At 32.3% G+C, this 21983-nt stretch overlaps 2 protein-coding genes and 1 long non-coding RNA gene across 12 annotated transcripts; 2 read left to right on the top strand and 1 right to left on the bottom strand.

The window, feature by feature from the left end:
* The first annotated feature begins 8164 nt into the window (after positions 1 to 8164).
* Positions 8165 to 11191, top strand: LOC108202980 (very-long-chain aldehyde decarbonylase CER1). The gene is made up of 7 exons (XM_017371655.2): positions 8165 to 8360; positions 8497 to 8714; positions 8804 to 9036; positions 9415 to 10010; positions 10117 to 10224; positions 10314 to 10778; positions 10886 to 11191. The coding sequence occupies exons 1-7, from the start codon at positions 8301 to 8303 to the stop codon at positions 11048 to 11050; spliced, it is 1845 nt and encodes a 614-aa protein (XP_017227144.1). The 5' UTR covers positions 8165 to 8300; the 3' UTR covers positions 11051 to 11191.
* A 2380-nt stretch (positions 11192 to 13571) lies between these two features.
* Positions 13572 to 16097, bottom strand: LOC108200810 (uncharacterized). Of its 10 annotated transcripts, none has more exons than XR_001802837.2 (7): positions 15972 to 16097; positions 15788 to 15873; positions 15533 to 15601; positions 15301 to 15450; positions 14863 to 15226; positions 14436 to 14474; positions 13572 to 14057 (listed from the first exon to the last, which is right to left on the bottom strand). It is a non-coding gene; the product is annotated as an uncharacterized LOC108200810 (long non-coding RNA). The 10 variants fall into 10 exon arrangements; XR_001802835.2 differs by having other exon boundaries at positions 15301 to 15422; XR_010287303.1 differs by having other exon boundaries at positions 15533 to 15589.
* Positions 16098 to 18589: 2492 nt separating this feature from the next.
* Positions 18590 to 21862, top strand: LOC108200814 (uncharacterized). Its single transcript, XM_017369071.2, has 2 exons — positions 18590 to 18821; positions 21320 to 21862. The coding sequence occupies exons 1-2, from the start codon at positions 18651 to 18653 to the stop codon at positions 21713 to 21715; spliced, it is 567 nt and encodes a 188-aa protein (XP_017224560.1). The 5' UTR covers positions 18590 to 18650; the 3' UTR covers positions 21716 to 21862.
* The last annotated feature ends 121 nt before the right edge of the window (positions 21863 to 21983 follow it).

Raw genomic sequence — 21983 nt, 5'->3', positions numbered from 1 at the left:
GAAGCTAGAATTCGCATATAAAAATAAAAATTTGTTACTGTAGTATTTACATACTGTGTGTCATACCTACTTTCCCCAGCATGCAGGTAAATTTTGATATATTAGCTCAATATCAATTATGTATTATCTCTATTATATTGTTATCAATAAATTTCAAAACTTTATCGAAGTTCTACTGTAATATGATCTCATGCTTGAGAATATTAATATAAATATTCTAATAAGATCTTGTGATTGAAATATTCTCTTTTAACGTATTATTATATTATATTTAGTTGATTCAGAATGCTAATGTGACATATGTGGCATGTTTTATATGTTAGGCTAGCATGGTGATATAAATTTTTCTGGCATGCTTACAAACATGCTACCAATAACATTTTTATCACATTTGAATAATTTTTGGTTTAGAGTGATATACGTATATGTGAGATGTTATAAATTTCAAATTGGTTCCGGTATTTTATAAATTTCATTTCTCTGAAACTAATAAATTATAATATAAACGAGATTGATCCATATCCTCACACATGACTACAACATCTTAATTGTTTTCTTATTTCCCAATTTATGCATCAAATAAATTATCAATGCTTAAACTTGTTTCACAAATTTAAATCTTGATACTTTCTGGGTTTTTTTTCCATGAGTTCAGTAGATAAATATCTTTCGCACCAAGGAAAATATATATAATAATAATCTCCCCATAACCTCCATCCTCCAATATGGTGAAGTGACATATTACCAGTCTTATACTCCCTCCGTCCCTATTTATCTGTCCACTTTGGAAGTAAAAATTTGTCCTTATTTATCTGTCTATTTATACTTTCAAAACTAATTTAATGATAGTTTTTCAAATATATTTCCATAATTTCAATTTTCAAGGCTTGACTTATTTAAAACTTGGTTGAATTCATGTTTTCAAGACATAAAGTAGGGGTATTCCACCATTTTCAAGATATTAATTAGAGGTATTTAATGTAAAAGTTTATACAATCAATTATTTTTTAGTATGCGTTTTTTTCTCCAAAATGGACAGATAAAAAGGGACGGAGGAAGTACGTTATTAACATCTTAGTTGACCAATTAGCATTTTGTTATAAAATCATTATAGATTGCCAAAGACCGCAGTCATAATAGACACAGCTACATCAAATCCTGCACTCAAACTCAAACTGATACACATGAACAACAATAACAATGTTTTATTATCCCCTGTTTCTATCCACATATTAAAGGTTTAACACTGAAAAAAAAAAACCGCAAAAATTTAAAAAAAAAAAAAAAGATTCAATATATCGATCTATAGTTAAACTGAACATGCTAATGTTATACTAGTGATACACTACTCTAAAAATCCAAATGATTTAATTTGTATAGTAAAGAAACGTATTTATACTTAACAACCACCATTTCTTACTCGTACCGACTAGGAGAGCAGTATTATAAATTGCTATCTAAAAATGATGCATACTAGTTAAAAATTAATGTTCTCTGCTTTTGATTTACTTTTACTGTGTTCTTACTAGGTGTAACAAATGGATTTAAAGTAATATAAATTTGAAAGTGTAGAAATAATCGGATGGGCTTGGTGCTTAAATTCAACACAAGTTAGAACAAAGTGAGAGCTAGACAATGTTGACCAAAATTAAGTGGCGAATGTTTAGCATGGATGGCACTTATCTATCAAGCAGCAATATATATATTCTACTAGTATACGAATCATACAGAGGATTAAATTCGTGAGTTAAGTTTGGTGATAGGCATGAATTTTGGGATTACTGTTTGAATTTTGAGGGACATTAGATTTATGAATTTATATTTAAGTTCATGTGTTTATCTAAAAGATATATTTATTTAACAAAAATAAGTTATGTTCATGTGTTTAATTATTTTATAATCCAGTTTAATATAATTATTTTAATTTAAACACATAATTAAGATGTAATTATTTCATAAGTCTAGCTGTTTAGTTTAAACGTATACTCCTACCTAATATTAATTGATTTGGAAATAAAAATGACTGATTAAAGTATAAATAATAAAATAATTCAACGCACATATGAGCAAATATTAATTTGGAAGATTTCTTTAAAATGATTTTATATATTGAAAAAGATTGGCCACAACTTTCTCGGATGAAATCATTTTATAGACACGGTCTGTCCAATTATTGAATTGAGTATTACTTTCGCTTTTAACTTTTGAAATATGACCACTACAAGTAGATGATTTATGTTTTTGGCTATATTAAACAAAATTCAATTGATTATTTCGATGAAAAGTACTAAGTATAAAGCAGGGAAGTATTAAGTATACCAAAGTCTGGGTATCGGCACTTACCGGCGCTCACCATCACAATTTCGAATCAAAGACTTCAAAAAAAAATATCACGACTCCGTCTCTCATCTATTAATAAAAATATTAGATGGTCCGATATTTATTTTTCTTCTTCTTCTTAATATTTTACGTATTTTTTTGAGATCTTATATTTATTTTTCTTCTTCGTACCCTGTTGAGACCCTAACATTATTTCATGTAATATTAGACTCCCAAAAAATCAAAATACAATACATTTTTTTAGTGATTTTCAAACTTAAATATAACACGATTTAATATTCGTTGACAAATTTTGAAACACTGAGAGTATTCTGTGTGTATAAATAATATCTTGAATGTTAGTTCGAGAAATTGTGACATATATGATCTTTTACGTTGAATTGATCTCTTTAAAAATATAAAAATAATCGGATGAGATAAAAATATTAATTAGACCTGAGCAGTTATCATGATTATATTTTATGATGTCAACGTGAGACGCCAACCAAATTTAAAAAATGCTTTCGATCTATTTATTGTATTTTTCATATTTTATTCACGGAACATCCTGATGAATATTAAGAATAATACTAGCGTAGAAGCCCGTGCAAGGCACGGGCCAGCACTTATATATAAAATTATATATTATTTATTTTAATTAATAAATTTGTTTGTTTTTATAGTATAATTGTGTTTTTATTAAATTTTTAGGTATAATTTTATTTTGAAACCAACTAATAATATCAATAATATCTAATTCAGGATGGTAAATATATTTTTATTTACTCATACTGACGAAATAATTTGTATATGAGAGATTTTTACAATCAGTGAAATCTGGTGGGCTATTCAATCCAATTATAACGACATAGATAGAACTTTTACACGCAAATTATATATTTCATTTTATAAAATAGGTAAATAGTTGAAATTGATTTAATATGTTCATAATTTACGATCACCCTTAGTGATATAATTGAATTCAAGCACATGAACACATAAAAGTTTAACTATACGAATCGATCAAAGTTTGGATACACATAACAGTTGTGATCTCCCTTTGTCTCTCTTTCTCACCATGTCTTTCAATATTCTTATAATCGGTTTACACATATTTATATGTCGAACAATACTATGATCATCAGTCGGTCGAACGATCATTTGCTACCCTATTACTATCTTATCATGAAAGTTTATTAATATTTAATAAGTTGATTTATTATTTATAAAATCATATGTAATTATTTTATTTAATAGTCAATTGTCTAAAACTCGACTGATTTGAGTTGTAATTCGGTTTGAGTACTTGCACTCAAACTCTTTTCCCAGCTAATTTTATATTGTTTGGATAATAACTCAATTTTGACTTCAACTCGAGTAAAACTCGAGTTTTGTTTGTTTTTTATAATATAATTGTGTTTTTATTAAGCTTTTATGTATACTTTTATTTTGAAACCAACTAATAACATCAATAATATCTAACTCAGGATAGTAAATATATTTTTATTTACTCATACTAACACGATTTAATTTGTATATGAGCGATTTTTACAACCAGTGAAGTCTAGTGGGCTATTCAATCCAATTAATAATGACACAAGTAGAATTTTTAGACGCAAATTATATATTTTTATCTATAAAACATATAAATAGTTGAAATTGATTTAATATGTTCACAAGTTACGATCACCTATAGTGATATGATCGAATTCGAGCACATGCACATATAAAAATTTAACTACACGAGTCGATCAAAATTCAGCACATAATAGTTGTTATCTCCCTTTGTCTCGCTTTCTCTCCTCCTCTCCCTCAGTCTTCTTATAACCGGTCTACACATATTTATATGTTGAACAATAAGCGGTTGAACGATCATTTGCTACCCTATTACTCCCTCCGTCCTTCTATATTTACTTGACTAATGAGTACTCGATATAATCACTGAGTCAAATCATAATTTGGTTTTTAAAATAGTGATTACAGAATTTAATTAAGTTGTCACTTGAGTCCATTACATATAAATAATTTTTATTTTTTAATAAAATGAGAATTACAAGATCTTAATTTAAATCTATAATTAAAATGATAGTTTGATTAAATGTTCCAAAATAAGTTGAGATAAATGAGGGGTCATAAATAAGTGAAAAGTGTAATTAACATAAATATTTATTTATGTGCAAATACCTTAATCAATGATATTTAATATGTTAAATATATAATAAATGAACCATATTGGTATTTTTGTAAATATAGATTAAATAGGGGTATAATGGATATTTCATGTCTAATTGTTTTGCTCTTTTTGCCCTTGGTTGCAATTTAATATATAGAAGTAGATTCATCAGGATGTTGTGTAGGCAATAAATAACCCGGAGACGACAAAGTAATATTTAGTTGAACATTCCGTGAGAGTGCAGTTTGAGGAATTTACGTATTAGAACGACACTGATAAAGGAATTATGCGTGGCTCATTTGTATACGTGAACGTGGTATGTATTATTCCAACATACAAACCTCTAAGGCGGGAGACAAAGTACGTAGGGGCCGTTTGGATGAGTTTAAAATAAGTGCTTATTACTTAAAATAAATAAATTGAGTAGAAGTTAGAAGCAAAATAAGATTTATAAGTGATTAAAGTGTTTGGGAAATAAGTAGAAATTCTGAAACAAAAGCTAGCATTCCTAACTTTTTATAAGTGCTTCTTATTTTTTACACAAACGGTACGAATAAGTGCTTCTAACTTATAAGCCGAGAAGTCCGGGTTGCCAAACACCCACATACTCTACTATGCTAAGGTGGCTGGCTGTCCGTTTCAGTTGAAAGTCAATTTTGGTGACCAGCCAATCACCATCACTTGCTGCTCATTGGCAGATTTCGAATTTCCGATATCAACTGGTTTAAATTTTATATTAATAAATCACTTATTTTTATGAGTACCACTGTCAGTAGTACCTCTTTTGCTGTAAATTTATTGCAGTGTTTTACCTTTTGTGAATAAGAGAAAAATTAAAAGCAAAACAACCATGAGTTACTACAAGCAGCACATAAAATTTTAGCAATTATAAAAAGGATCCGGCCGGAAAAACATACTTCAACGAAAAAGGACTGATCATTTAACTCTGAATTTTTAATGCATATACAATTTAATAGATGTTTAAATCACTTATTAACAAAAATATATAATTTGTATTGAATTAAGATCTTTTATATATATTATAGTCAAATTTGACATTATCCTGGATAGAGGATATCTCTCAGTAATTCTTTATGATCGTCACTTGTTTCAGTTTCAGTACAAACTTCAATTCAAATTAAAGTCTTGACATATACCTAAACCCCAATGTAGATTTGAGTTTCAATGTACGCCTCAGCCGCAGTTTAGGCTTCAGTTTCAACGTACACCTCAGTCTGAGCGTACGTCTCAGTCTCGGCCTTAGCATAGGCCTCGATCTCAGCCCCGGCCTCAACCTCCACGTAGGCCTGAGCTTCAATATAGATTTTAGTCTCAGCGTACGCCTCAGCCTCAATCAGGAGTGTTCATGGGTTTCAAAACCCGACCAAACCGACCCTGCTCGGCCCTAATCCAACCTGGAAAAAATAATCCCCAACATTAATTGGATTAAAAATTATAAAAATCGAGTTAAATGGGTTGTGCTAGGGTTTTATTAGTTTTTAACCGACCCGACCCAACATTTAATTATACACTGCATCCCTGTCTTGTTACGATTTACATAGGTCATTTATATTATCTAGTAACTATTTTTGAAACTCCAGAACTATTGTCTATTTTTAAAAGCATACTTATATTTTTGTATGCGTTTATAATTTGTTTCATTGAAGGAAGTTGCTAACATTCAAAAATTGGTTAGTTATTATATGAGTTTATAATTTGTTTCATTGTAGTTGCAGTTGTTTTTCGATTTGATTTGTAACTAGTTAATTAGTAGTTTCATTTTGTTTGTTAGCCAGAATGATCTAGTATCAGCTAAATGCTCCAATACTAGCATTTGCTTCAATTATTCCACAAGAATCAGAATGCAATTTTGTTGCTAAGTAGATAATACGGTTAACAAACTAGATAATGTAGCTGAAGAAAATAAAAAAATATTCTAGCCGACCCAACCCGATCCAAATCGACCCAATATCTAACCAACCCAAACCGATGAAAATTAAACCGAAGTTTAATCGGGTTAAAAATTATTAAAACCAAATAAAATGGGTTGAGTTAGGATTTTGGATAAAACCGACCCAACCCAACCCGCGGGCACCCCTAGCCTCAGCGTAGGCTTCACCTTTAGTCTGAGTGTACGTCGCACGCCTCAGCGTAGGCTTCAGCCTCAGCGGACGCCTCCACTCAGATGAGCGTCTCCCTCAGTTGATTGTCATCTCACTCAACTGATTGTTGTCTCACTTCGGTGATCGTCCTCTCACTCAGCTTACCGTCGTCTCACTTGTCTCATTCAGGTGTTCGTCCTCTCACTCAACAGATCAATCCATAGGCTAGTGATTAAATACAAACCAAAAATAAAATACAAACTACAAACGAATCTATGTCATTAGATCAATCTAATCTAACGGCCCTATAAATTTCACCACACACGATAAACCTGTACCCTCCCGCACATGATTTCACAGAATCCCTCCATTTTTAATTTGATTTTTCCATCAAGCGTTTCACTCTTTTCAAAATCAGACTTCATTTTATTTTTCTTCATCTCCCAACAATCAATTTTCATACCATATTTGATACATTTCGATGTGATTTAGAAGATTTTAATTTTTATTGTAACAGAAGTTTGTAGTGGGACAACACCCTCTATATGTATTGAAAATGATTGGTGCACATAAATATGTATAAAATTTTGTACATAATGACACATGGTGAATTTTAATTGGACTCCAATTAAAATCCATCGCATCAATTGCCACACCTTTATATACAAATTTCTGTCCGCACTAACCTAAGAGCAAGTCCAATAGGTGTGCTAAATCAAGTTTTAAATCCAAAAATAGGGAATATGGGATGAAATTGGACTCCAACACTATGCTAGTGATGTGCTAATCACTAGCACAAGCCTCCCCTTCCCTATTTTTAAAATATGCTAGGTACTTCTAAACTATTTTTATCATTAAAATATTCATTTCCCTCTCTCCTCCACATCATTTCCCTCTCTCTTTTTTTCCTCTTTCCCTCTTTTTTAATATTATTATAATAATAGGAAATGGATATAGGGAGTACTATTGGAGCTCATGTGCTAAATCTTGTGCTAAATCACTAAGACATATTATTTTATAATATTTTTAGGGAACTTCTTAGCATAGTATTGGACTTGCTCTAATTACCTCAAATATTACACAGTCGAAGTCTAAATTGGATTTACCAATTACCAGCAAAGCACGTGGTCAATATTTCAAGTTACCGAAGTCTACAAGTGGCAATGATCTCTTCAAATATTTATTTATATCAGTCCTTGTACTGTCTGGCGTGCTGAATTATTTTCGCAGTACCTCCTTATTGACTTCAATTCTACAGCACCTCATATCTTTCCCATCAACTTTACAACCACTTATTCCCTGAGTTGTATACATTGGGGGACGGGGACGCGACATGGACTTTAATACTCCTGCAAATTGTAGTTGTGCAATTTATTTTTAAAATTTTTCTTTTTTGAATTAAAGTTTAGATGTTATATTTTTATACAGAAAAAGAAAATCCCAAAAATAAGTTACGGAACTATATTTTATAAGAGCATTGAAATGCCCTTACAAAAAAAAAAAAAAAAAAGAGCATTGAAATGCGTGTCGAACAGTTAAAAAGAAACGTATAGAATTAAATGGGACAGATGGAGTAGTATCATTTTATCATCACAAACACTTGTATATAAAACCATCCAACATCTCCCCACTAGATAAACCAGAACTATACTTCCCAACTTGTCTGTCACATTCCACTAGAAAACCATTCTCAGAAAACACTCCAAATGGCCTCAAAACCTGGTTTTCTCAGTGATTGGCCATGGAAGCCATTGGGAAATTTTAAGGTATTATTCATCTACACATTTTAAATGCATTTTTGATTTGTGCATGCAGACGGTCATATGTACGTGACTTTTTTCCGGGCTTATCAGGATCATATTATGTAACTGACGAGATTTTTTTTTTTTTTTTTTTTTGAAGTATGCGCTTGTGGCGCCATTTGTAGCACATAGCATCTACTCATTTGCGACAAAGGAAGCGGAGGACAGAAACCTCTTCAATCTTCTTGTTTTTCCCTTCATGTTATGGAGACTAATTCACAGCCAGATTTGGATCTCTTACTCTCGTTATCGAACGGCCAAGCTCAGAATTGTTGACAAGAGCATTGAGTTCGAACAAGTGGACCGAGAAAGAGATTGGTACGTTTTTATTGCCATATTTTTGTTCGTGAAAATTCGTACTACAGAAATTTAAATACTCACCGTTTTTTTTATTGACGGGGCTGCAGGGATGATAATATTTTGATGGTTTCGCTTGTGTACTACTTGGTGAGTTTGACTGATCCTGCAATTGCTAAAATGCCATTGTGGAAACCAGATGGTGCAATAGTTACATTTTTGCTTCATGTTGGTCCAATTGAGTTTCTTTACTATTGGCTTCATAGAGCACTTCATCATCACTATCTCTACTCTCGCTACCACTCTCATCACCACTCTTCCATTGTCACGGAGCCTATTACATGTAAGATTGTGCAACATTACTATGCTCATGTGGTTTCGATTCGTGTTAAATTTTACCAGCAAGAAATAGCATATGGGTTAAGTATCAAATTGACCGCTATATCATTAGTAAAGTTTCAAATTTACCACTCACAGATTCAAAGTCTCAAATTTGCCACTTTCCACACAAAATTGCGGATTTTCGGTGATAAATTTGAGATTATGTTAGTTTATGACAAACTTAAAAAGTGATCAATTTGAGACCCACCAGCTTGAAAGTGACCAATTTGAGACCGTCAAATTTGAAATTTTGCTAATTATATAGTGGTTACTTTGATACTTAACACAATAGCATATTATTTAAGTTACTGATTTCGACAACTATATTGGAACTCTGCAGCTGTTGTTCATCCATTCGCGGAGCATTTAGCATATCTTGCACTCTTTGGAGCACCGATGGTGATTCTAAACCTCACGGGAACTGCATCAATTCTTGCGATTTTCGGCTACATTGCTATATTTGATTTTCTAAACAATTTGGGACACTGCAATTTTGAATTTATTCCTACTTGGCTTTTCAGAGTCTTTCCTCCCCTTAAGTACTTATTGTACACACCTTCATTCCACTCTCTTCACCACACTCAATTCAGAACAAATCTCTCATTGTTTATGCCGATTTATGACTACGTTTACGGTACATTTGACAAGTCTAGTGAAACCCTGCATCAGACCTCACTAGAGAAGAAAGAGGATAAGCCAGATGTGGTTCATTTAACTCACTTAACTACTGCTGAATCGGTTTATCATATGCGCTTAGGATTCGCTTCTGTTTCGTCTGAGCCACAGAAGTCGAAATGGTACCTAAAGCTGATGTCCCCAGTGACTTGGTGGTCTATGATCATCACTTCATTCTATGGAAAAACAGTGGTTGCTGAGAGGAACCAGTTTGGAGACCTCAAAGTTCAGTCTTGGGCGATCCCTCGATTTAATGTGCAAGTATGTTTAATTTATCCGGAACCTGATTTTAATATGTTGCTCAATTCTTTTAGTCGAATTGGATTATGTGGTGATGCTAAATTGTTCTGTTCTTTTGTATCTGCAGTACTTTTCGCAATGGCAGAGAAAAGCTATCAATGGATTTATTGAAAACGCGATACTAGAAGCAGAGTCAAGAGGCACTAAAGTCTTGAGTTTAGGCCTTTTGAACCAGGTGATTAACTCTTCCTTTTGTCTTGCAAACATCTTTAAATGTAGTTTCTGATCAAATGTCTCATAAGAATTCTTTTGTTTTGTCTGCAGAGTAAAGAACTCAATCAAAACGGAGAGTTTTACATCCAAAAGTTCCCCAATTTGAAACTACGCGTTGTGGATGGAAGCGCTCTGACAATTGCTATCGTCCTTAACAACGTTCCACAAGGCACAACTCAAGTGCTCTTAAGAGGCAAGGTCACGAAAGTAGCATGCATAGTAGCTTCTGTTCTGTGTAAAAAGGGAATTCAAGTGGCTGCAGATGGAGAAGAGTACGAAAAGCTTCAAAAGGCCACCAAACAGAGTGAGAATTTGATCCGAGCAAGCGGCTATGAGCAGAAAGTATGGCTAGTTGGAGAAGGATTAAGTGATGAAGAACAGTCTAGAGCTGATAAAGGAACTGTCATCATTCCATTCTCTTCATTCCCTCCTATTAAAGTCCGCGACGATTGCTTATACCATCACACACCAGCAATGATAATCCCTGCATCTCTTGAAAACGTCGATTCTTGTGAGGTCAGTATCTCGTGCTTTTCCTGATCATCTATTTATTCAATACGAATTAGTCTGACTGATTTCATTAACAATCACATACTAATATTTTCCGCGGTTTTGTGTAACAGAACTGGTTACCAAGGAGAGTTATGAGCGCGCCACGAGTAGCCGGAATGGTGCATGCCCTTGAAGGATGGAGTGAGCATGAATGTGGAAGCACCATTTTAGACATTGGAAAAGTGTGGGAAGCTTGTCTGAAACATGGATTTAGGCCATTAACCACACCATACTAAGTCAAGAATCATGATCATTGAGTTTGTACTATGTGTTATGTGCAATAAATAATGTCCCCAAAGTGTTCCTAATTAGGAATAACAATACCAAATTTAGTTCATTGATAAGAATCATGGTTGTTGAATTTAAGTTTTGCATTATCTGGGGTGTTAAACATTCTAGTTTCCAATAACAACACTTAAACTTGTTTAAGTAATTAGTACAAACTTAACACGAGAACTAACTAAATGAAGTATACCCTGAAAACATCAAAAGAGATGTGCTGTTTATGAAAAGCAACAAAGTAATTATTTTATCCATTGCACACCAAGGTTGAATGAGTTGGAATCACGTGCAGCACACCAATGCATAAAAATGGGTTCATCAGAATCAAAGAAAAAGGTTTTTTTTTGGATGTGGAACTAATTTTTGTTGTTACTATTTTATTTTTTTAAATAATGGAAGAGATTAGGGACATATTAAAATGAAAATTTGATGATAAACTCTTTTTGAACAGATTCCGTGTAGTGCTGAAAGATTGAGTGGTCTCCGCTCTTTCACCTCCTTGGAGAATACAAACAAAGGTGGTTTTCAAACATTTAACAAAAACTGAACCCAGAGTGAGTATCCACTAAGGGTGTTTGGCCCGAGTTTTTATGCCCGGTTTCTGGATTTATAAGTTAAAAATATTAATATGTATTGTTTGTTTAAAATGTCCCGAACACTATCATGGTTTTTATTTAGTTTTCAAACACTTTAATTATTTATAAATCTTAATTTTTTTCTAACTTCTACTTCAAGACTTATATGATTTTTTATGCCTCCAACGATGATCCAAAAGACACAATTTAGAGGGGGTAGAGAATATAATTTACAGGTTAATTAATTTGTAACTTACATGATAATGGTCTCATAAATATTACTCCCTTTTTTTTTAAGAAAAAAAGTTGCTTGATATTTTGGTATACATCTTTAATTCCTTTGATCACATAGCTAAATCCTTGTCCTTTGAAATTTTCGCAATGGCCGGATCCACGAAACTATTTATGCAGTAAACAAACGAAACCATAAAGATAAGGTGTTTGGATGATTGGTGGGAATGGGAATGGGGAATTAAAGTTATTGTGTCTGTACTTTGAACTTATAAGTAACTTACACAATAACTTTTCGTTTGAACTTGTGATTACTTTAACTTACAAACTTTGTATTTTATTTTGTTTTGAATCACTGACAAGCTAGTTTCTGTGTGTGTCTGTGCAGAGTAAAGAATTAATTTCACGAAAATCGTGAGTTTTACATCCAAAAATTTCCCAATTTGAAATCAAGAGTTGTGGATTGGAGTACAGCATTAACACAACAATCACCTGATCATTGATCAAGCATGCATGAATATATAGCCGTGAAGATTATAGCCAACTTAAAACTAAAACTAATAATGTCTACGCAAATTTCCTTATAACCGGAAGAATATAAGAAGAAAAACCTGACTTATAATTCTTATCCTTAGAAAGATAGTAATCGACCCGGCTTCTACACAGCGGACAACTCAAATGACATCGCAACCATACGTCTATGCAATCTACATGAAAGCAATGTTCGCATTGTGGCAACTTTCGACACATTTCGCCGTTGGCTACGTCGTGGAGGCAGACAGCACAGTAGATCAACGGTTCCGATTTTGGGTTCTGGTTGAAGGTAAAATGTGGAATGTGATAGTGATGATGCAGAAATTTTTTGATCAAGAGGCGGAATAGAATGAAGAACATGAGAAAAATTGCAATGCTTGCTTTGTTTCTTAGTAGTGCACTAAGAAAGGTTTCTAAAAGTTGTGTTACAATCCCCACTTGACCCTCCATATTAGGTTGTCTAGAATTTTAGCAAAAGGTAAATAATACTAGCATATATGATATGGAATACATGGCTTATTAGAGTAAGGATTAAAGTTTTGCACAAGTGAACCTAATCAAGAGTAGTGTACAATATTGTATAAAGTTATAGATTAGTTTGTTGTTGTAAGGTGAGGCAACATCGATCATGATGGAAATTTTTCTTTGCTTGAAATGAATGTCACACGTTAGAACCGTAAAAAGAAACATAAAAGCAAATTATGGGAGTTTTTTTTTTCTTCACGAAATAAAACCACTTTCTTTAATTTAAACAATACAGTCGAGACAAACCCCAACTGGCAACTGCAGATGCAACCAGCACTACGCCATATATGACCTACAACAACATCAAAAAAATGATGCCACAACCTCAAAATATGTTGCAATAGCCTGAAAAATGGCTATTGCAACATAAAATTTAAGTTGCTTTTTTTCATGTTGCCCTAGGCCTCTACGGCAACATTATGGTCACCTATTGCAACATGGGGTTTTCTGTTACAATAGCAATACTACTGCAACATCTGACTACCCTATAGCAACTAAAATTTTATGTTACGTTAGATCTTCTCATTTCAAAAAAAATGGGATCCACGTGTGGGTCCCACGTGTAGGCTCTATTTTTTGGACACATGTTGGTATGTCTCATTTTTGCAACATTTTATTTATCAATGGCAACGTTATTTACTAAAACGAATTAATATATTGTTTAAATATAAACATCTCAAAAAATCCAACCAATTCCACATAGCTACACATCAAATTAGCTACATAAGTCCAATGAAATCCAAACAACTACCAAATCCATATTTAGCTAACTAAAATCAAGGAAACATCAGCATCTTGTGTCTGATCAGGCCCTTATTTTGTTTTCCTTCGAGTCTGTTTACTACTTTCATCACTAATAGGAGCAGTTTCTTCCGGCTTTTTACTACCCCGATATGCGGGTACCAGCGAGCCTGAGAACTTATTTTTTGGTATCACAAATCCAGACTTTGCTGCAAACCTTGAAATTTTTGGACTAACTGTTGGGGCTGTAGAGGAGGTGAACGTCATATTGGTCTGAATTCCATGATCAACTCTAGAAGCCTGCTGAACCTCGGTGCTCATCTTGATCTCAAGTACACACTTCTAATTGGTCACACTACAATGTTCAAGCACACAAAAAATAAGGATAGATAAAGATAACATAAACACTTTACATATATGGCCTAATTTTTTTTTCATCATGGTGTATTCAATTATTATTTTCCAATTTCATGCTTGTGGGAGAAACTGATTTTAGCAATTATTGATAACACAGTCACCAGGTATTTAATTTTGTCGACATACCAATCACTAGTATATGCAAATACTATTTTGCAATAAAGGGACTACTGATAATAAATTAAGTATACACAATACAGAAAAACAGAAAACCCAAGGCAAACAATTTACCTTCTGAGAGCTATTAAGTAATGCAAACCCAGATATCAGAAATTCAGGATACATATGCTAGTAGTAATTTATATAATTTCATTACCTGATGGAGTTGTGGGATTATCCAGAGTTGTTGATCCTCCTGGAAAGGAAAAATGAAATGAGTACATGTTCCCACTCAAAGCGAAACATACTTGAAACAGAAGAACACGGTATTCTAAGTTCTCACCAATCAGTCAAGTACTCTAGTTATGGAATTAAGGAAATGATAAGCATAGTACTGCTTCCATTTTAAAGAGTGATCTCTAACATAACTAAGGTTCAAGCTACCAGTCCATTACATTAAAAAGCTGTTATATGCTGGCAAGGGGAGGGTCGTGGGTGTCTTTAATTCTTGTCTTCAAGTCTAAAGACTAGACCGGCATATAGAAGCAAATGACCTTTGTAATTAAGTTACTGTATCAAATGCTGAAAATCCGGATACTAAGATACGTAATAAAATTTTGCATTATTTGAAACAAACTGATTACCTGGTTGGATTATTAGCATAAAGACACCTTCAGAATCTGAAACTTACAATCCATAAGCAAGATGTACAAGATCTTCTCGTCGGAGGAACCTGAGAGCTTTAGAACATACAAAGCAGCCAAGACTAATGTTTGCTTGAGATAATACAATGGCCAAGTAGGCAACTTGATCAGATATTAATTTTTTTTAGATAAAATGAACAAATGGTAAAAAACATGCTGGAAAACAACTAAAGCAAACAATGAATGAAACAAAAATTGTAAAACATATATACCTCAGGAATTTATTTATCAGTAGCCATCTTTGAATACCTGTAGACTCCCACAGAATACATGTTGACCTTGAGACAATCATTACCCATAGATGCTACAAATGTTACATAAGCATCAAACAAAAATTGTAAAACATATATACCTCAAGCTCAAAGTAAAGAAACACACCTCAGCAAGACCTTTCCGACCAAAAAACAACAAAGCCACAACTCCGATAACCAGAGCTTCAGGAGCTCCAATTCAAAACAAAGAAGCATACACAACATTTATTTTATATCTTCTTCTCTTTTCTGTAAAATTCAAGAAAACAAGAATCCCCTGAATTTATATACAAATCAGCACACACCTAAATAAGAAAATCTGTAAAACTATTAAAAAAATAAAAATTGTCATAGAATACCTCAATTTAAAAAATGAAGTTGTGAGGTTGAACTACCCAAGTGCCTCAACAACTACACTAGAGAAAGAACTGGACCCAATTGGTGAATCCGTGAGAAACTAATGTTTGTGGTGGTGGAGATTGAGTATCAAGAAGTAGAGAGTGTTCAGAAAGTGGGGCTAATTAACAGAGGTGGGGAGAGACAGATGGGAGAGAGAAGGAGGGAGACTGCGGAGCAGAGACATGGAGAGAGATAAGGAGAGAGAGGGATTGTACCTTAAATCCAAGCAAATCGAAGCCCCAATTAAAGTAAAAAGCTGTTTAAGCCCTAATTCCGGTGAAATCCCAATTCAATTCAAGGCCTGAGAAAAATAAAGACACAAAACTCAAAACATTATAGTGAAAAACAAAATGAAGAAGCTTGAGCAGAGAAGTGAGTTTGAGCAGAGCGGTGAGTTACAGCGGAGAGAATGAGGTGAGTGTCTGCAGTGAGATGAGTTTGTGTATGCGTGTCTACTGAAAAGAGAAAAGGGGGGAAATCTGCCGCTACCAAATTTTTAGGAGCCGCCCAAGTTTTCAATTTGTTTGTTTAAATTTTTAGTAATTTATTTTATTTTTAACTTTTCAATTATGTATAAATATGATTATTTTATATATTTTATATTTTTAAAAATTCAATTGTTGCATTATTATCTTATTCATAATTAATTAGTTTCAAATTTATTATTTTATTATTTTAAAGAGATTATATAAAAATTAATATTGCATTTCAAAAGTTAGCCTTTTCATGCCTAATATATTATATTTTCTTAATTAATTATTTTTGCTTTATTTTATGTAAACTTTATTCTCATATTATAAATAATTATTTTACTAATACTCTATGCAACACATATATTCGTCTATTGCAACATCATATGGACATGAATGATTATCGTTGCGATAGATATGGATTAGTGCCTCTAATGCAACATAATTTTGCAACACTCGTGTTCATACCATTGCGGTAGGCCATATATGGCGTAGTGCAGGTTGGAAAACAAATAACATAATAAAAACAATTAGCTAATTTGTTTCCTAATTATTTAACACATAAAATTTAAAAATGAAATTAAAGATATTTCGAGCGATCCAAATTGCAACATTTCACTTTATCACATAAAAACCATTGTTAGGCCAAAGTTCAAAAATTCTAATCTCATAGATTGAGATTGGAGGAGCGGCACTCCAACTATCTACACGTCGGATACCAGATATTGATTGCCGAAAGTGTTAACTCCTAATGAATGAACAATCTTTGATTGTGAAAGGTGAGCTCTTGTCATGATTATTACCACAGACTGATATTTAACGCAGCCTTTCCAAATTTTCAAAAACATCAATGGAATCATTTTCAGCAGCAGTTAGGTAAGAGAATTTTGTTTGATCAAAAAAAAAAGTTAAGAGAATTTTGTATTCTTTTAATTTAAGAGATAAGTAAAATAGACTTTTGTTGTAGTATTTGAGAATTTAATATTATATATTGCTTCAAAAAATTAGGTATAAATTTAATAATATGACAAATTTTATGACATGTTCAAATTTATTTATTTTTTGTCATAAAACTTTCACGTCAATGAATTGTACCGAAATACTATATCAAGAGTATCAGAGAGGAGTTTATATCATACATGAAAATTTTTAATCTAACTCTAAGACATTTTGAATTGTCCTCCAAGAAATTAGATAATAATTTTGATGTCCGAAAAAAAACACTCGAAAGTCGAAAGAAAAGCAAAATTAACGGAACTAAAAAGAAAAGGGAACTTTCATTTAAAAAAGTCTTACTAACTAATCAAAGATCATGCAGTGATGACTCCGAAAATTTAGTCAATAAAACTTTAATGACTGAAAAAAGATTCAAATAAAACACAAAAATCTGCAGAAAAGATAGAAAAAAAGGAAAAAAGGAAAATAAAGAGACGGGTTCAAATTTTTGGATCTTCTTTGCACCTAAGACAAAAGTAATATAATGAAAATAATGAATAATAAAAAATTAACTAGAAATTATTGTTCTTTGGAAAATTCACTTAAAACATTTTTGTAATCAATATTCTCTCCTAGTAAATAAAAATAATAATTTATTTGCTATTCCCTAGTATTACAGATATTATATTTGATTTATGTAAATTTACGAGAAATATGAATATTTGAAATAAAATTATATTTTTAACATTGATTTCCGAAATGAATTGATTAAATTCATTTTCTATAGATTTTTGAAAAATAATCTAGTCTGAAACTAAGTTTTTAAGATTTTATACGTGATTAAGTAATAATCATTAAAAAATATTATCATTTTAAATTAATTTAATTCTCACCATAATATAATATGGATAAATTTTTTTCCGGTAACAGGAAATAATATATTTAATTTTTATTAAAATAATAGTGATATTCAAAGGTTTAAGTAGGCCTGACAATTTGACACGTAACACGCTAACACGAAACGAAACGACACGAAAAAGATGGATATGGGTTTTGATTTTTGATACACGAAACACGAAAGTACAGGAACACGAAATTACACGATAAATTTCGTGTCGGATATGGGTTTTCATTTGGGGTACACGAAATACACGAAAGTACACGAAATATTTGTATATAATATTTATTATATATATGTTATGATATATTAAATATATAATCTTGTAAAAAGTATATATTTATATGTATGTGTGGATATATATTGTAGATACATTAATAAATTTATAGAGAATCGTATACAAGTATAAATATATAATTCACATTTAATAAAATTTAAAGGAAAATATATATTAAATCTATTTTTTGATTAAAAAATATATTAATATTTTTATATATAATATACACGACAAGTACACGAAATATACACGAAACATTTCGGATCGGATACGGATTTCAAATTAGGTACACGAAATTAATAACGGGTGGATACGGGGTTCACCTTCGAGGACATGAAACACGAAAATACATGAAACGAAAGTATTCGAAACGAAACGATTGCCACCCAAGGTTTAACGGTATGTAATTTGTTATTTGCATAACCCCCTTTGGTATACCCTGATATTCATCTCCCCCTCTGTTCTGTATACTCCGCAAAAAAAAAATAAAAAAATCAATGGCTTGTTGCCTATCTTCACCACCAAAACCTCCCTCATTTCTTCCCTCCTCTGAATTCCTCAAAGCGCGTGGGGAGAAACCCACCTCTATTTCATGGTCTTCTTCACTCCCCCACCTCAATTTGTCCATCAATTTATCTTCTTCCCCTTCAAATCCCACTCGTAACCAGGTTTGCTGATTACCCATTTCAAGATTCTCTTGTTTTTACTCATTTTATCTATCTGTGTTGTTTTTGTAATATCTCATACCTGATTTAAGTACTAAAGTTGTTATCTTTATGAGTGTTTTTAACCCATTTTGCTGGTTTTGTTATACTGTTTTAACTAGTATTTATACATTGTCTTTTATGTGAGTCATATGTATTCAGTGGAAGTTTGTTATTGTATAAATTTCTGTATGTATAAGTTTTGTATAAGGTCATGTTAGAAAATAGGGAGTATAGAATTGCGAAATTCGAAATAATTAGAATTATTATATGATTGAAGGTTGCTGCCTGTCAGTTCGTATACCATAGACTGATTGAAGTCAGTAGTAGTATAATAGATATACCAAGTTGGAAACAATGAAGAGTGTTCCGTTTCATGATGTAGTTCGCTAAGCAAGTGTTTGGTGTGGTGATCCTAATACTTTCTTTTGGTTACTTTAGTTTCCGGAGTACTATTAAGACAGTTAGAGGTTTTTGATTGTAGCCGTGCAAGTTGCATGAGGTATTGAACCTCTGATCTTTTTGAAATAACTATCTTAGGTAACAACATATTAGTTATGGAAGAAAGAATGGTGGTACAGGTTTAGGGCATAAATTTACGCAGTTCATGAAATAAATAATGTGTTATTGTGCCTTAAGGATTTGTATTAAGTTCAAAATCGAACTTGAATAAGGACTAGATGCATTATAATTCACAAGACCATGGTTATGAACGCAAACTTCTCAAATGCATAGGGTCTTCCTGTATAACCAATATAGTGCATGACTCCTTAATGTAATCTTTTTAGCTTTTACTAATCACTCATTAGATACTAGATTAAGAAATAAATATTGACCGAGAAAAAAGATATCATATGGAGAGGTCAAACATATTGGCACGAAACAACACTAGTTTACCAGGTTTGTCCAGAGTTTCCATCATATATATCCGTCCAAGTGTTGAAATTTGACAATATTTCAGAAAATTTTCTTGTTTTGGCCTAAAATGAGGTGTCAAATGTCCGTAAGCATGTCCAAGTTCGAGGAGTTTCCTCTAAGCATGCAACCATAAATTTAATTCAAGGTAATAGAGTGTCGACATAACTATGATATTAACTAAGCTTATTATGGGTTTCCTGCACCTGTATTCATATGGTACGATAATCATGTAGTCATATTAATATTCAAAGCCCAATAAAGTTATCCTTTACACTTGAGAAACATGTCCCTATAAGTATAATTAGAGTTATTATGGGTTCTTAGTCGTGATTTTCAACCCTACTAATTCAGGACATATATACCCAGTTGTTTTACTATTTTTATTATTCGACCTCCCAACTTACAAAGCAGATATACAATATTCGATGAGCAGTGTGGGATTAGAATTGACAGTTTCAGCCAATAAAGGGATTATCAGATTTTGCTCGTTGATGATGCTAATGAATTTAAGAATATACATAAAGACTGTCCTGATGAAAACTTGGCTGCTTATAGCAGTAATATATGTATGTATAGGGTTATAAATATATATAATTTTTTCTCCCTCTTATTTCTGCTACGTATATTTCTCTTCTTTGTTTTACTTTTAGCTTTGTTTATAATTTCTTTCTGTGAATATCACTCTGACATTCCTATGACTTCCAGTTGAAAACTGTTTCGAATATTTTAATACAGTTTCCCTCAACTTCGTAACTAGTTTTGATAGAAACTCATTCCTGTGTTCACTTGAGTTTCAGAGAAAAGACATAGTTGTTTATAGTTTTTGCTCCTATTACATAACTGAACTTGTTGTGTCTGAGTATCACCTTGTTAATTAAATTACGCTGCAGTAATTATCTCCATATGCTGCCCAAAATTTGTCCTAGATTTTTTTAGTTTTCCCCATAAAAAAAGGTTTAAATTAAATTTTTTAGCACGCTCTTTCGCGTAATGTCTTTTCGTTTGATGCCATAATCACATAACGTAATGATTGACTAGCCATTTCTAAACAAGCAACTTTTATATGCTTATCCACAAATTAAAATGGGATTTTGTTGGTTGAGTGGAAGAAGTGAGACAATTTCAAGAAACTGAATTTAAGTATACTTAAATTTTTTGAGCTTTTGCCACTGTATTTGATATTTGGCAACTTTTCAGCATCTCACATCTATAGGTGGAACCTTACCTCCTATTGATATGTGATAGTTACCACGTACTTTTGTCGTAATCACCTTGTTACTCCAGGAGTTTCACCATTGTTTCTGTATTTTCAACAATTGAAGATTGATATTCAGTTTTTTTGTTTATAAACTCATGCTACTGCTTACTTTTAGAACCCTCGTAACTTGTAAGTAGATGATGAGCATCCAAGTACTATCTGTGTTGTAACTTGATATCGAATAACTTCTAAGTTTGATATCTGTTCCTTCTTCAACAATTCAAGCGATTTCTCAAGAATAGCAGAAGAGGAGACAAAATATAACATGTTTGTTTCATGTTTACAGAGTTTTGTTGTTCAAGCTGCATGGACTCGACGATCTCGAAGTGAAGCTGCGAAGAAGCCGAACAGAAAATCATGGAAACAGAAGACAGACATGTACATGAGACCATTTCTTCTAAACGTCTTTTTCTCAAAGAGATTTGTTCATGCAAAAGTGATGCATAGAGGAACCAGCAAAGTGATATCTGTAGCTACAACTAATTCTAAAGACCTGCGGAACTCATTACCATCCCTCACAGATACTAATGCATGCAGAGTTATTGGGAAGTTGATTGCTGAGAGGTCCAAGGAAGCTGATGTGTTTGCAATGTCTTACGAAGCAAAGAAAAACGAAAGAATTGAAGGGAGGTTAGGAATAGTTATCGATACAATTAAGGAGAATGGAATCATATTTGTTTGACATTTTAGCGTTTAGCAGAGTATTCTAAAATCTAACGTATGCTGGTAGATAGTCTAATTGCTTGGTCATTACTTCTAAGACTGCTTTTGCCTGCTTCTGAAAGGTGTCAAAATAGTAATTAAGGATTAAAGATATCATTTTTATTCACCTCTCTTGTTGAACATTTTATATGAAATTGTTTTGTTCCTGCAAATTGGAATAGTTAAAGCTTGATCATAATTTTCAAATGAGTTTGATAAATAAGTTCTATATTGGTCATGTCAATATG

The sequence above is a fragment of the Daucus carota genome, chromosome 9 (assembly GCF_001625215.2).
Source record: "Daucus carota subsp. sativus chromosome 9, DH1 v3.0, whole genome shotgun sequence".
Taxonomy (NCBI): domain Eukaryota; kingdom Viridiplantae; phylum Streptophyta; class Magnoliopsida; order Apiales; family Apiaceae; genus Daucus; species Daucus carota.
Note: the sequence above shows the minus strand (reverse complement) of the source record. Positions and strands in the feature narration are given on the sequence as shown.

Coding starts and splice junctions, on each gene's coding strand:
- LOC108202980 (XM_017371655.2), top strand. CDS start 8,301: ATGGCCTCAAAACCTGGTTTTCTCAGTGATTGGCCATGGAAGCCATTG. Junction 8,715..8,803: donor GTGGACCGAGAAAGAGATTG/GTACGTTTTTAT, acceptor ACGGGGCTGCAG/GGATGATAATATTTTGATGG. Junction 9,037..9,414: donor TGTCACGGAGCCTATTACAT/GTAAGATTGTGC, acceptor GGAACTCTGCAG/CTGTTGTTCATCCATTCGCG.
- LOC108200814 (XM_017369071.2), top strand. CDS start 18,651: ATGGCTTGTTGCCTATCTTCACCACCAAAACCTCCCTCATTTCTTCCC. Junction 18,822..21,319: donor CAAATCCCACTCGTAACCAG/GTTTGCTGATTA, acceptor TCATGTTTACAG/AGTTTTGTTGTTCAAGCTGC.